This window comes from Desmodus rotundus, chromosome 6 (assembly GCF_022682495.2).
Source record: "Desmodus rotundus isolate HL8 chromosome 6, HLdesRot8A.1, whole genome shotgun sequence".
NCBI classification, from domain to species: Eukaryota; Metazoa; Chordata; class Mammalia; order Chiroptera; family Phyllostomidae; genus Desmodus; species Desmodus rotundus.
In genome coordinates this window covers 69,802,018-69,814,618 of record NC_071392.1, presented here as the reverse complement: position 1 = coordinate 69,814,618, position 12,601 = coordinate 69,802,018, and the positions used below count along the sequence as shown (strand labels likewise).

The following is a 12,601-nucleotide window of genomic DNA, read 5'->3' as shown; positions in this document are numbered from 1 at the left end:
AAATATTTAAAGGGGAACTGCTGATATTTGAAACATGAATAAGTATAGTAACTTGAAATATGAAACTTAGAATCTAAAAGAATTAAAGAGAGTAATGGTAAAGGATAGAAAAAACGTAGCTAAATCTAAATTATTGTTATAAAATACTTTGGGTCAAACATAAACATGAAAAATGATTCCTAAAAAAGTTAAAGATATAAAGTAATTAATTTTAACAGAATGTGAAACCTAAAACTCTAGATTTTGTCAAATAAAATGAATGGAGTGATAAACAGGCTATATTTCTCAAGTTATATGAGATAATCAATAATTTTGTTTTTCAATTAATGGAAAAAATGGGGTCAACTGTGTACTTGAAAACTTCTAAAGTGCAGAATAAACTAGTGTAGAATAGATTAGAGTGCAGAGAAAAGTTTTGCTGCTTGGACTGGTGTAGCTCAGTGGATTGAGCGTGGGCCTGCGAACCAAAAGGTTGCTGTTGCTCGTTCAATTCCCAGTCAGGGTACATGCTTGGGTTGCAGGCCAGGTCCCCAGTGGGAGGCACGCGAGAGACAACCACACATTGATGTTTCTCTCCCTCTCTTCCTCTATGTCTTCCTCTCTCAAAAAATAAATAATAAAACATTTTTTAAAAAAAGAAAAAAAAAAGTTTTGCTGTCTTCATATAACAGAAGACAGCAAAAACAAAGACAAAATATATCCATTTTTACTATAAATGAACTAAATGGACCTATTAGAACTATTAGCAGTCCGATTCCCAGAATGAAATAAAAACCAAAATCCATGTGTACGGTGATTATAAGATATACCAAAAACAAAAGGAAAATTATAAAGAGAAAAAGGATGACAATATTAAATTCATACCCAGTAAAATTTAAGAGAAGTATTAAACACATCAAAGGATTATAATGTTATATTGATTAAGACATAATAATTACTAAACAGTGATTTATTGAGAATGTGAGAAAATAATTAATAAAAGGATAATACCTTAAATTATTTGCCATTCAATTCACTTTTCTTTCCCTTCCATACCCTTAGTAGTCTTAGAAGTCTTTGATTATAGATTCTTACAGATATCTGTATACTTATCCATCTTAAATAATAACTTGGCCAGAAGTTAAAAAATAATTGTCTTATTTTGGAATAAAATTATTTTTAAGTTTCAGAACATGAATTATTAAACAATGTGTTATACTGGAAGGAATACCTAACTGGATTGAGGAGGCTTGTGTTCTAGGCTCAAGATGACCATTTCCTTCTCTGTGACCTTGGGGAGTCAGTTTCCTTATCTGTGAAACCCAGAGTTGAAGTCATGATCTCAAGGACTCTGAACCCCCATCCCTCAATACTTACATGTTTCCGAGAACAGTCTCACGTTTTCTTTTTCAGTGAAGCGTAGCCCTAGGTTAAACTATTTGTGATTTACTGAGATTTGAGTCCTCTAGACATTATAGTCTGTTGTTTACAAATATATTCTCTTAAAGTTCTTCCCACATAATTTAAATCCATAATTCTATCAAATGTAACACTATTTTATTCAATTGGTTGAGTTATACTGATTAAATAAATACCTTTGTAGAATGTTAAGGCAATACTATCAGAAAGTAAACCTGTAATTTTGAGAAATACAATGCCATATATACCATTATATGATATGCATCTTGCATATATGTAAATAAGGATTGGAATGAAATTATACATTTTATTATGTTTTATTACAATTTCAAAATAGCTTATTATTTTTCTAATCAGTTTTCAGTTTGCAGTACTTTCCAGTATTTTGGCTTTATTTACCTTTCTCTCTAAACAAAAATATATAAGATATAGAAAGCTCTCACTATTTGTATGAATCATATGTTTTTGAGAAGGTAAGACATTTCTTAATATGAATAACCCTTCCCTAATGATAGCTTTCTTATGACCGATCACATCAGAGCTCTCAGTACATTCTGAAAGAGTAAGACCTGGTCCCTCATGGCTATTACGCCTGTGCGCACCACATTGTGGGTGCTCTAGACAGGCTAGCTGGATGAAGGAATGCATTTGGCCTCATGTTTATTGTTTCCCGAACATTTTCATTGGAGTGTTTGACATTTTAAAAAGTCAAATTTTACTTATATGGCAAGTGGAGGAGGATTCATTTAAGAGTACAAGGGTAATTCTGGTTACTAGACTACCAGTGTTTTTTTTCTTTTTTAACAAGGTAAGTACAGAAGGTCCTTGAATAACTTCCTTTCATTCAATATCATTTCATTAAAATGTTGATAAAAAAAATAATCCATTCCTGATGGTGCCACTGTCTGTGTGGAGTTTGCACATTCTCCTCACATCTGTGTGGATTTTCTCCGGGCACTCAGGTTTCCTCCCACACCCCAAAGGTGTGCAAATGAGGTAAACCAGCATGTCTACATGGTCCCAGGTTGGAGGAGTATAGGAGTGGGTGTGATGGAAGGATGTCCTGTCCCAGGGTGGGTTCATCCCTTGTGCCCTGAGCTGCTGGGAGAGGCTTTGGTCACCTGTGACCCTGAACTGGAATCAGCAGGTTGGAAAAATAATCATCCTACTTGTTTTTATTATTTCTTAAAAATATACACACTGCTCACAGTGTTTATTCCAGTGTGTAACATTAGAAGTGTTTGGAGTCTTAATTTAGAAGTGTGGTGATGTTTTTGTGACCAGAAATATGCCATTTACATCAGTTAGCCTGTGGTAAAATTGGTTTCATTATCTGTCATTTCACTTACAGTCACTGTTTCCAAGAACCTGTCAATGGCATTAAGTGAGGACTTAGTGTATGTGATTTGTACTTTCAAAAACAATAGATTCTCACGTGTCACTGAATATTTATCATACTTAAATAAGTTGAATTTCATGGAGAAATTAAAAGGCAGGGACTATATGCCAGACACTGGGAACCAGTGAGTCAAAAACAAGGAGATAACAAAAAGAAATGCAGGTGGAAAGGTAAAAGGGTCTTGGAAGGAGGAGTATGGTTGTACTAGATTAAGAAATAGAAGTGAAAAAAGCCAGGCGGTGTAAGAAAAATACCATATGATCTCACCTATAAGTGGAGCCTATCAACAAAACAAACAAGCAAGCAAAATATAGCCGGAGACATTGAAATTAAGAACAAAGTAGTTAATGATGGAGTATTAGGTATAGTCTGAGGAAATTACTCAAACTCAGCATGGAAAAATGAAGAAACGTGTTGTACATAAAGAAGTTAAAAGATACGGAGGAAACAATCTCAAGTTCCAATATACTTCTGATAGAATTTGAAGAAAGACAGAATAAAGGAAAAATAGGACAGAGTCAACGTTTGAAAAGATAAATGAACAAACTTCTAAAGTTGATAAAAGTAATGAATTAACAATACAGGAAATACAACAAATATTAACCAGGATGAACATAAAACTCTTAGAAATTTCATAATGAAACTACGGGATAATGATAAAGACTACATTTACAAGAAAACAGAAAGAAAAGGCAAATTAACTACAGGGAACCACAGTTGGATTTTTCCTCAATCAAACTCTTCAATGTGGATATATAAGCCTTCTGACAGTGGAATATTATTACAAAGTGCTGAAGGACTAGCCTAAAATACTATAAGCACATACACTATCATTTATAGGTAAGGGATAATTAAAGACATTTTAAAGTGAAAACTGACTCAAACGCTCTCCCTAAAGGAAGAAGGAAATTGAACACAGAATGAAGTATGATTCAAGAAACAGTGGTCTCCAAAAAAAATAAACAAAATGGCAACTATACACAAATGTTGACTCTGTAACATAATATTTTAGTAATAAATATTTTCTATTTTACTAAACATTAATATACAAAATATTACTAAAATAAGGTAGAATTAACATAATGAGCACTGATTTGTAAGATGAAAGCAGTCAAAAAAAGCAGTCAAAGGATCCTGTATTCAAGAGGAGATGATAAAAACAAAAATAAAATAGGATTTGAGACAGCAATGACTAAAAGAATAAAAACAAAATGTATCGTTTCTACACCATCAGAGGAAAGTAGAGATTTTGTTAAAATTTAATGGAGAGGGAAGAAGAGAAAGAGGCTTAATAAACAGGGCGAAATAAGGTAATTGAAATAAATTCAAAGATATCACCAAATATAACATATGATCTTAACTTGCCTGTTAAAAGACTAGATTTTCAGAGCTTTAAAAAATCCAATTATGTATTATTTATAGGGATTTAAATAGAACATAGAATAATTGAGAATGAAAGGATAAAAAAACATTTCCAGGTGTATACTAATCAAAAGAAAGTTCGAATAGCTTTGTGAATAGCCAACAAAATACAATTTAAGGCAAAAAACAATAGTAAGGAATTTTTTAAAGCCAGTACAGAACATAAATGGAACAATTCACCAGCAAGATAGAACAGTTCTAGAAAAATATAAAACCCTAAGCACATATGTGTGAGATTATATGTCTTCAAAAAAATAGAAAGTAACATTTGAGAGAACCGTATGGGGAACTCAGAGGTGGACAGCCTTGTTGGAACATACCTCTCAGTAATCCATACATCAGAAGAAGTATCAGAAAGATGCAGAATATTTGACAACACAATTAGTAAATTTGATTTAATGGACATAAATAATCACTGAACAATAATTGCAAAAGATGCCTTCTTTTTAAGCAAACAAAAGAATATTAATAAAAACTGGTCATGCACTAGGCAGCAGAGCAGGTCACAGAAATACCCAAACTACGGAATCATTCTAATTACAATGTAATTACTTTAAAACTCAGTAAGAAAAATATAACCGCAAATCCAAATTTAAAAGCACATTTGGAAAGCCCATGGGTAGAAAAGAAATGAACAAGATAAGAAATATTTAGACGTGAACTAATGAAAATGCTATACATAAATTGTGAGTTGAAGCTAATGTGAACTTAGAATGAATTTAAGTGCACATATCTACAATGAATAACAACTGAAAATGAATAAACTGTGTAGATTAATTAAAATTCATAAAAGAAGTTACCCCCCTCCAAAAAAGGGGAGAACTTAAATAAAGATAGCAGAAATTACGAAGAACCAATAGAAAGGTTAATAAAATACAAAGATATTCTTCACAAGAATTCAAAAAAGTAAACCTTTGCCAAAACTGATTTAAAATGAGGTTATGAATGACAAGTTATACATTATACATTATAAAATAAGCAAACTGATCAGGAAAACCACAGAAAAAGAAACCCCGAGTGACTAATAAAAATACAGGAAATAGCCCTATTGGTGATGGAACTTGTAATTCTAACCACAGATACCATTTCCTATTCAACAAAATTGGTAAATAAATAAATATTTTAAATAAATAAAAATATCAAAATAACACAGGTGTGTAACATGAGAAGGGAGCTCTTATATACCGCTGGTGGGTGTATAAATCGGGAAGTAGTTTGGCAGTATCTAACAACAGTGAAGGCGTGCCCTTCAACCTAATGATTCCACTCCTCCGTGTCGTCTTTTCACAGCTCTCTCTACTGTGGGTAAGATTTGTGCCAGAATGCCCGTTGTGGAGTTATTTATCAGGGCAAGTGGAAGAAACTGAAGGCTATGACTAGGACATTGGATAAAGAGTGACAATTCAAGTAATGGAATATGTATCAAAATGGTTAAACATGTTGATTTGGGAGATACGGTTACAGAAGAATGTATATACTTAATTTACATAAAGTTTTTAAATGTGTGAAAAATACTTGGATTTTTTAAATCAATTTTCTTATGTGATACTGTGGTTTATAATAAGAAATATATATAGGCATACCTGGGAGGTACTGTAGGTTCAGTTCCTGACCACCATAATAAAATGAGTATTGCAAGTTGGCAGAGGGTCTTGCCTTCAATTTGTAACAACTGCCATTTCTGTGAAGCACAATAAAAGGAGATCTGCCTGTATTTGGTCTTCATCATCATTCTAGCACAGAGCTTCTAAAACCCTTGGAATATCCTAAGTAATGAGAGTGAAAATATGTCTTTTGTTATGTCAATAAATGACTTCTAGACCCCACCTAAGGATGGAGACTGGTTGTCAGGAGAACCAACCACGTGATTAGAGGGATGGAACTTTCAGGCCCACTCCCTGACCTTGGAGGAGGGGAGAGGGGCTGGAGATTGTGAATCTCCAGTGGCCAATGATTTAACCAGCCATGCCTGTGTATAGTGAAACCTCCCTAAAAAAATGAAAAGGAGGAGGTTTGAAGAGCTTTCAGGTTGGAGAACATGTGGAGATTTGGGGAGAGTGGCAGACCTGGAGAGGGTGAGGGAGCTTCCTGCCCTTTTCCAATACCTTGTACTATGCATCTCTTCCATTTGATTGTTCGGGAGTTATATACTTTTATAATAAACTGGTAATCTAGTAAGTAAAATGTTTTGATGAGTTCTGTGAGCCACTCTAGCCAATTAATCTGACCCAAGGCAGAAGGTCATCGAAACTTCTGATGTATATAGCCAGCCACTCAGAAGTACAGAAAATAACTTGGATTTGTGTACAAGGAGGGTGTTGTGGGAATCTCCAATCTGTAGTTGGTCAGTTAGAAGTACAGGCAACAACTTGGGCCTTGAGACTGGTGTCTCAAGGGGTTGGGGACAGTCTTATAGGAGGATTGAACCCTTAACCTGTGGAATTGTAGATAGATAGTATCAGAATTAAATTGTAGGACACCCATCTGGTGTCCAGGACACTGCGTGGTGTTGGTGTGGAAACTTCACACACATACAGCACACTGGAATTGGGTTCAGGGATTTAATAAAAGAACTTATATGTAATAAAAGTTTTAAAACATGCATGGAAATAATAAACACAAAATATTCAGCATGGTGATTACCTCTGTGGGAAGAGAGAGGAAATGGGTTTGATTAGATATATATAGGCATTAACTGTATCTGTTATTAAAAAAACTTAAAGCATATAAATATACAAAAAGTTATGATTCAAAATAGCTGGCTGATGGATATATACATGTTATAACATTGTTTTACTTCTATTTATGTTTGAAATATTTGATAATGTTTTAAAGATAACACTGTAAAATTACTTTATGGAAGGAGAGTGGGACGTTGGAATAAGTTACGATCCTTAAGTAAGAGAATGAGCTTCTTTTTTAGAGTAAATAATATAATGTGATGTTATTGTTTACTGCTCACCACCCTCCCCCCAGGAAAAAACCCACAGTCATACCTTTTTACACAAGGAAACTGAAGCCTTTGGTAATAACAAACCCATATGGAAGCCACTGGGTTTCATCTGTAAGCCTTAGGCATAGGCAGGTGAAACAGTAAATTCATTGACAGCCTGCGGGATAAGGAGAGAAAAGGAAAACTTCAGAGTATCGAGAACCACAGGTGTCTCAAGTTACTGGCCTCACTCTTTCCAAACAAGCCTTTTTCCCCCAAAATGGAAAGAGCTGTACTCTTTATAAATTAAAAATGACTTTAAATTCTTTGAAACCTCAAAACACTGAAAAATAATTTAAAACAACATATAATTTTACCACCCAATAATAGTTATTAGTATTTCAATATATATCTTACTTATGTGTATGTATAGTTTTTACCGTAAGATCACTCAATATATTCTTGTTTTTAACCTTCTCTTTATGTTATAACATATCTTAGAAATAGTTCCATGTCCAGGGAAAAAAATCTATCATATCTCTTTTAATGGCCCTGTAGCATTCATTATACTGAGTGGTAATGCCATAAAGTACTTGACTAAGCCACTGTTGGCTTTCGTTATATGCAGGGCTGCAGTGGACACAGTGCATACTCACCTTCGCATACTTGTCCATCTTTTCTCCTTGGAATAAGTTTTTGGAAGATTTGCTGGTTCCAAGGGAAACATAAATAGTAAGGCTTTTGGTATCAGTCTGGGGTCTCCAGAGATGCCAGCCAGTAGGGTGGAAACTCAGGCAGGAGTTTTTGCTGCACAATATCCTCTCCTCTGGGAGCCTCGTTTCTGCTCCCAATCTGTGGCATTGCCTTTTTACTTTTTTCATGGTATTCTTTAAATAAGGAGAATTTCTTCATTGTAATGTAGTCCATGTAATCATTTTTTTCTTTCATAATTAGCTCTTTTAAGTCCTCTTTAAGTAACATTTGTCTGTTAAGAGATGTTCTCATGTTTCCTTAGTGTCATTTCAAGATTAAAAGTGGAAAGAGGTACATTCACAAAAAGGAAACTTTTCCATAGAATCCTGTGTTTTAGGATATTTTGCAATTCAGCTATTTATTAATCCACCAAACATTCTTTTCTCCAGCTGGGAACAGCACCTCCTGCTCTCTATTTTGGGGAACGTCTAAGGGCCTGCCTATTGTAGCATTCAATCTTGTTTGCTAGAGATGTGAGCTCTTGACCCAAACTGGGCTAATGCTGGTACTTTTGTAGCCTTTTGGCTGCGGCGTTTGGTCCAAAAATGGCCTGATGACCCAAGCTGGAGGAGTCAGGGTGGTGACTGCTGAGCTGTCTGCAGCTGTGATCCAGCTCAGCGAGACTTCAGCCCAAGAACAGGGAGCCAGTTCCACCAGAGCAGTAGAATGGAGACGGAGCAGATCTCAGCCAGGTTAAGTCACTGGCTACCTAAAACGTATTTCACTCTAGACCTTCCTGTGGATTTGGGGTGTGTGCCAGTAAATTCTCAACTTTTGTTGAGATGTTTTTTACTTAAAAGTCTTCAAATAAGTACATGGAAAGTGAAGTTCCATTATCTTAGAAGTTTGAAAATGCTCCTAGTATATCTCTCCAAGAGGTTCACAGGGTGTATTATTAGCATATTAACCTGCAGAGAAAGAAGCCCACTTATCTTTATTTAACCCAGTGATCCCTAAACTTGTTTCTAACATGAATACTTTTTTATGGGTCTTCTATTAACATCTCAGAATCTTGACTGGGGGATCACTGATTTGAGAAATGCTGGATTATGGATGGAAGGTCATGGTGCAACCTGACAAATGAAAGGTGCCTTAATCTTGGATCTGAGTTTTGAAAAGTGCTAACATTTAGTACTTTAATTGAAAACAATGTTTTTTATTTGTTCAGAGTCTTCTGACGAAGAAAAATCTAAAAGATACATGTAATGCAACCAATATGCAAATATTTTTCTCATGCAGGTTAGCCAGTATACCTTTGCTATGTGCAGTTACAGAGAAAAAAAGTCTGAACCACAAGAATTAATGCAGCTTGAAGGATACACTGTGGACTATACAGATCCCCACCCAGGTAATTCTAAATTGAATCATTTTCCCAGCCATTCACGTATTCATGAAGTTCTCATAAGTATCCCTTTTCTGTTCTACAGTCTCCACTCAATGAATGGTGTGCGTGGTTCACTTGTATACCTGAACAGACTGTATGAAGATCAGATTGTACTGTTTTGAGAGCTACTTAGTTTTAGCCATAACTCATCATCTCTGTTATGTTAGTATAGCGATTTTCATCTCATGACACACATGAACTGATTACTAAAATTCTGCAGCACACCAAAAAATATATTTTTTCCTGATCTGACAAAGAATAGGTATAATTTTGATTCATTCACACTGGATGGCTATTGTTGTGTTGGCTGTTGTCATTTTTTTATTTGCCAATCTAAGTGAAAAGAGGTCAGTGCCCCTGACTTAATAGGTATTGCATATTTTAAAAATACATACAGCACACCCATTGATACAAGACAGCGATTTTCAATGGGTGTAAAATAGGCAATACTATTAAGTCAGGAGCACTATATGAAAATTACTGTAATAGAAAAATTACATGAGAAATACCATCAATGCTTACATAAACTTCTCTCCTGGAAAGCAAAATGGTATAAGAGACAAAAACAGGGAAAGAGATGGTAAATGAGTTATTATATATTCTACCAATTTTCTCCCCAACAACACATTCTGTTGTTTCTCTCCCTCCCTCCATGTCAGTTCTAGGTCTAGTACAAGACACTTGGTAACGAAATTTGGTGAGGGAATGAGTGAATGAAACAATATGTGGATATTAGTGAAATTAATAAAAGTAATATTAATACATATATAAATATAGAGATTAAGAAATTAACATGTAGAGATTAAAAATAGAAATCTGTGATCACATTCACTAATCAGTCATTTAAAAGTGCAAAATATTTTCTCTGTGAAAGAATGCTGCAAAAGATAAAATGCCGTACAATATAAGTATCATTTTTTGCCTTATCTGTATTTTTTTGGCTAAGCCTATTACATAGTTCTCCTGCATATAGAGCGAGAAGTATGCCGACAGGTAAGCAATTTCTTCTCTGGCGTGAAGTACCGACTAGTATGCATTTCTGTGGGGTGGTCTTGTATGTCTCGCACAATGCTACTGTGTTATGGACTGTTTATTTCCCTAAATTAGTTTTAATTTCCAAAGTGATATGGAAATTTAAACCTTTCTTTATTGTGTTTCCTTCAGTTCTTGGCTTGTGGGTGTTGAACCCCAACTAAAAATCATTTAAAGCACTGAGCTACTAATAACAAATTTCTTCCTTTCCTAGAGATTATTTAATGAATAAGATTACAATCTTTCAATTGTGCAGGTTTTTAATGATGTCTTTCTCCACAGGCCTTCAGGGTGGTCACATGTTCTTTAATGCTGTTAAAGAAGGAGACACTGTTATATTTGCCAGTGATGATGAACAGGATAGAATACTGTGGGTTCAAGCCATGTATAGGGCCACAGGTCAATCATATAAACCCATTCCTGCAATTCAAACCCAGAAGCTGAATCCTAAAGGAGGAACTCTTCAAGCAGATGCTCAGCTTTGTAAGTTTTATTAAAAAATAATTTGATTATCAATTAATAACCTTAATAAGATATAAAATTATCTGAGGCAAATTTGTTTAGTATTACAGTTTGCATCTTTAACTGATTCCTAATTGAATAACAGTAGTTTATTATAATAGTCACAGAATCAGTTATCTAATTTTTCACACTGATCTAGAGTGAATGATGCCAGTGATTTCCAGTCATGAATTTGCCAAGCATCAGAGTATCTCTGGGTATCCCAAGAGCAGATAAGAAAATTTTCCAAAAATTGTCAAAAGAAAATTTGTGTTAGCTTTTGTAATTTTTTAATTTTATGTGTCCTATAGAAATTTTAAATGTGTCCTTTAGAAATAGGAAAGTATTGCAAAATTAAGTTGGCACTGATAGAATTCCATGAAAATGAAAATGAGTCATATCATTTTCTAGATTTGTTCTTCATGACCTAAAAGGATAATAGGGCTATTTTCTGTTGTAGATCGATAAAAAAGAGTAAGTCAGAAAAAAATACAATAAAGATTAAATTTTAAAAAATAAAATAAAATGTAAAGAAAAAGAATTTGTTACCAAGCCAACACACTTTTTTAAAATACGTTAATATTCATGTCATTTTTGTATGTTAATGTGAAATATATATTTTTTATTTGAATTTATAAGTGATTTATGAAAAATTATGTAATAATAATGGAAACATTTTCAAACATTTATAATCATTAGACCAAATGTTCTAATTTATTATACTTCCCTGCAAAACTTCTCTGGTTTCTTCTGAAATAAGTCAATTTGTCTATAAGTTTAAGCTCAACCTGTGGCTTTTCAATCAGCACCCTTTTACTTTCAAGATTCTTCCCTAGCAAAGAAGAGTTCCAAACACTGTGTGAGTCTGGGGCATGGTCCTCTCTAATCCCTTAGGATGATTCTTTTCCTGACCTTAGGTTGTTGCCTCACATTCATGAGGTGGTTAGGTATTCAGCTGAATGTTGAAGGTGGTGGGGGCAGGAATAGTATCGTTGCCTGGCAGGCTCAACCACCTTGTCATCCAGAACTGACAGCTCTATCTTCTCAACTCACGGAGAACACAGGCTCTTCCCGAGTTCTTGTTCTTGGGCCACAGCTTTGAAAGTTTCTCCTGGGATTATTTTAGGGTAACTGCAAGGCTCACCTAATTTGTTTCGTGTCTCTTAGGACTCACTCTCCTATCTTGCCTCATGTTCAGTGTTTTGAGAACTATTTTTTTCTGAATTTTTATTTCTTTCAAGTAGAGGGTAAATCTGTTTTCAGTTATACCATCCTGACCAAAAGCATAATGATTATTTCTTGTAAGTTAGAAGATTTCTCAGCCTTGGCCCTATTAACATTTTTGGCCAGATAATTCTTTGTTTCAGGGGCTTGGGGAAGGTCTCTCCTGTGTATTAAAGATATTTAGCATCACCCCTGGCATCTACCCACTGGATGCTAGTAGCACACCCCCTAGGTCTGTCAGACAAAAATATTTCCAAACATTTCCAAATGTTCAAGAGGGCAGGGTTAAAGATGGAGAAGAATTATCCCGTTTGAGTATTACTGAGTTACAATGATTTGAAAATTATTTTTTTTTAATATCTCACTTATTCACTTTTGTTGACATCCTAAGTAAAAGGAATATCCAAGGAGTGTGTTGAGCTCGTGGATATCACACATCTTGCACATAGAGACGAGAATAGTGGTCAGGAACCACTGGCCTGCAGCGTTCAGGCCATGGCTAAGGAGTTAATGAATTAAGGATCTAATGATCAATTGATTTAGATAGCCATGTAAT

At 34.6% G+C, this 12,601-nt stretch overlaps 1 protein-coding gene across 5 annotated transcripts in view; it reads left to right on the top strand.

The window, feature by feature from the left end:
- Positions 1-12,601, top strand: part of CADPS2 (calcium dependent secretion activator 2) — a 575,679-nt gene that overhangs the window by 377,876 nt on the left and 185,202 nt on the right. For all 5 annotated transcript variants that reach the window (XM_053926174.1, XM_024555170.3, XM_024555169.4 and 2 more), the window contains exons 10-11: positions 9,144-9,252; positions 10,603-10,803. In XM_053926174.1, coding sequence (XP_053782149.1) covers positions 9,144-9,252; positions 10,603-10,803 — 310 coding nt within the window. The remainder of the gene's footprint in view (positions 1-9,143; positions 9,253-10,602; positions 10,804-12,601) is intronic.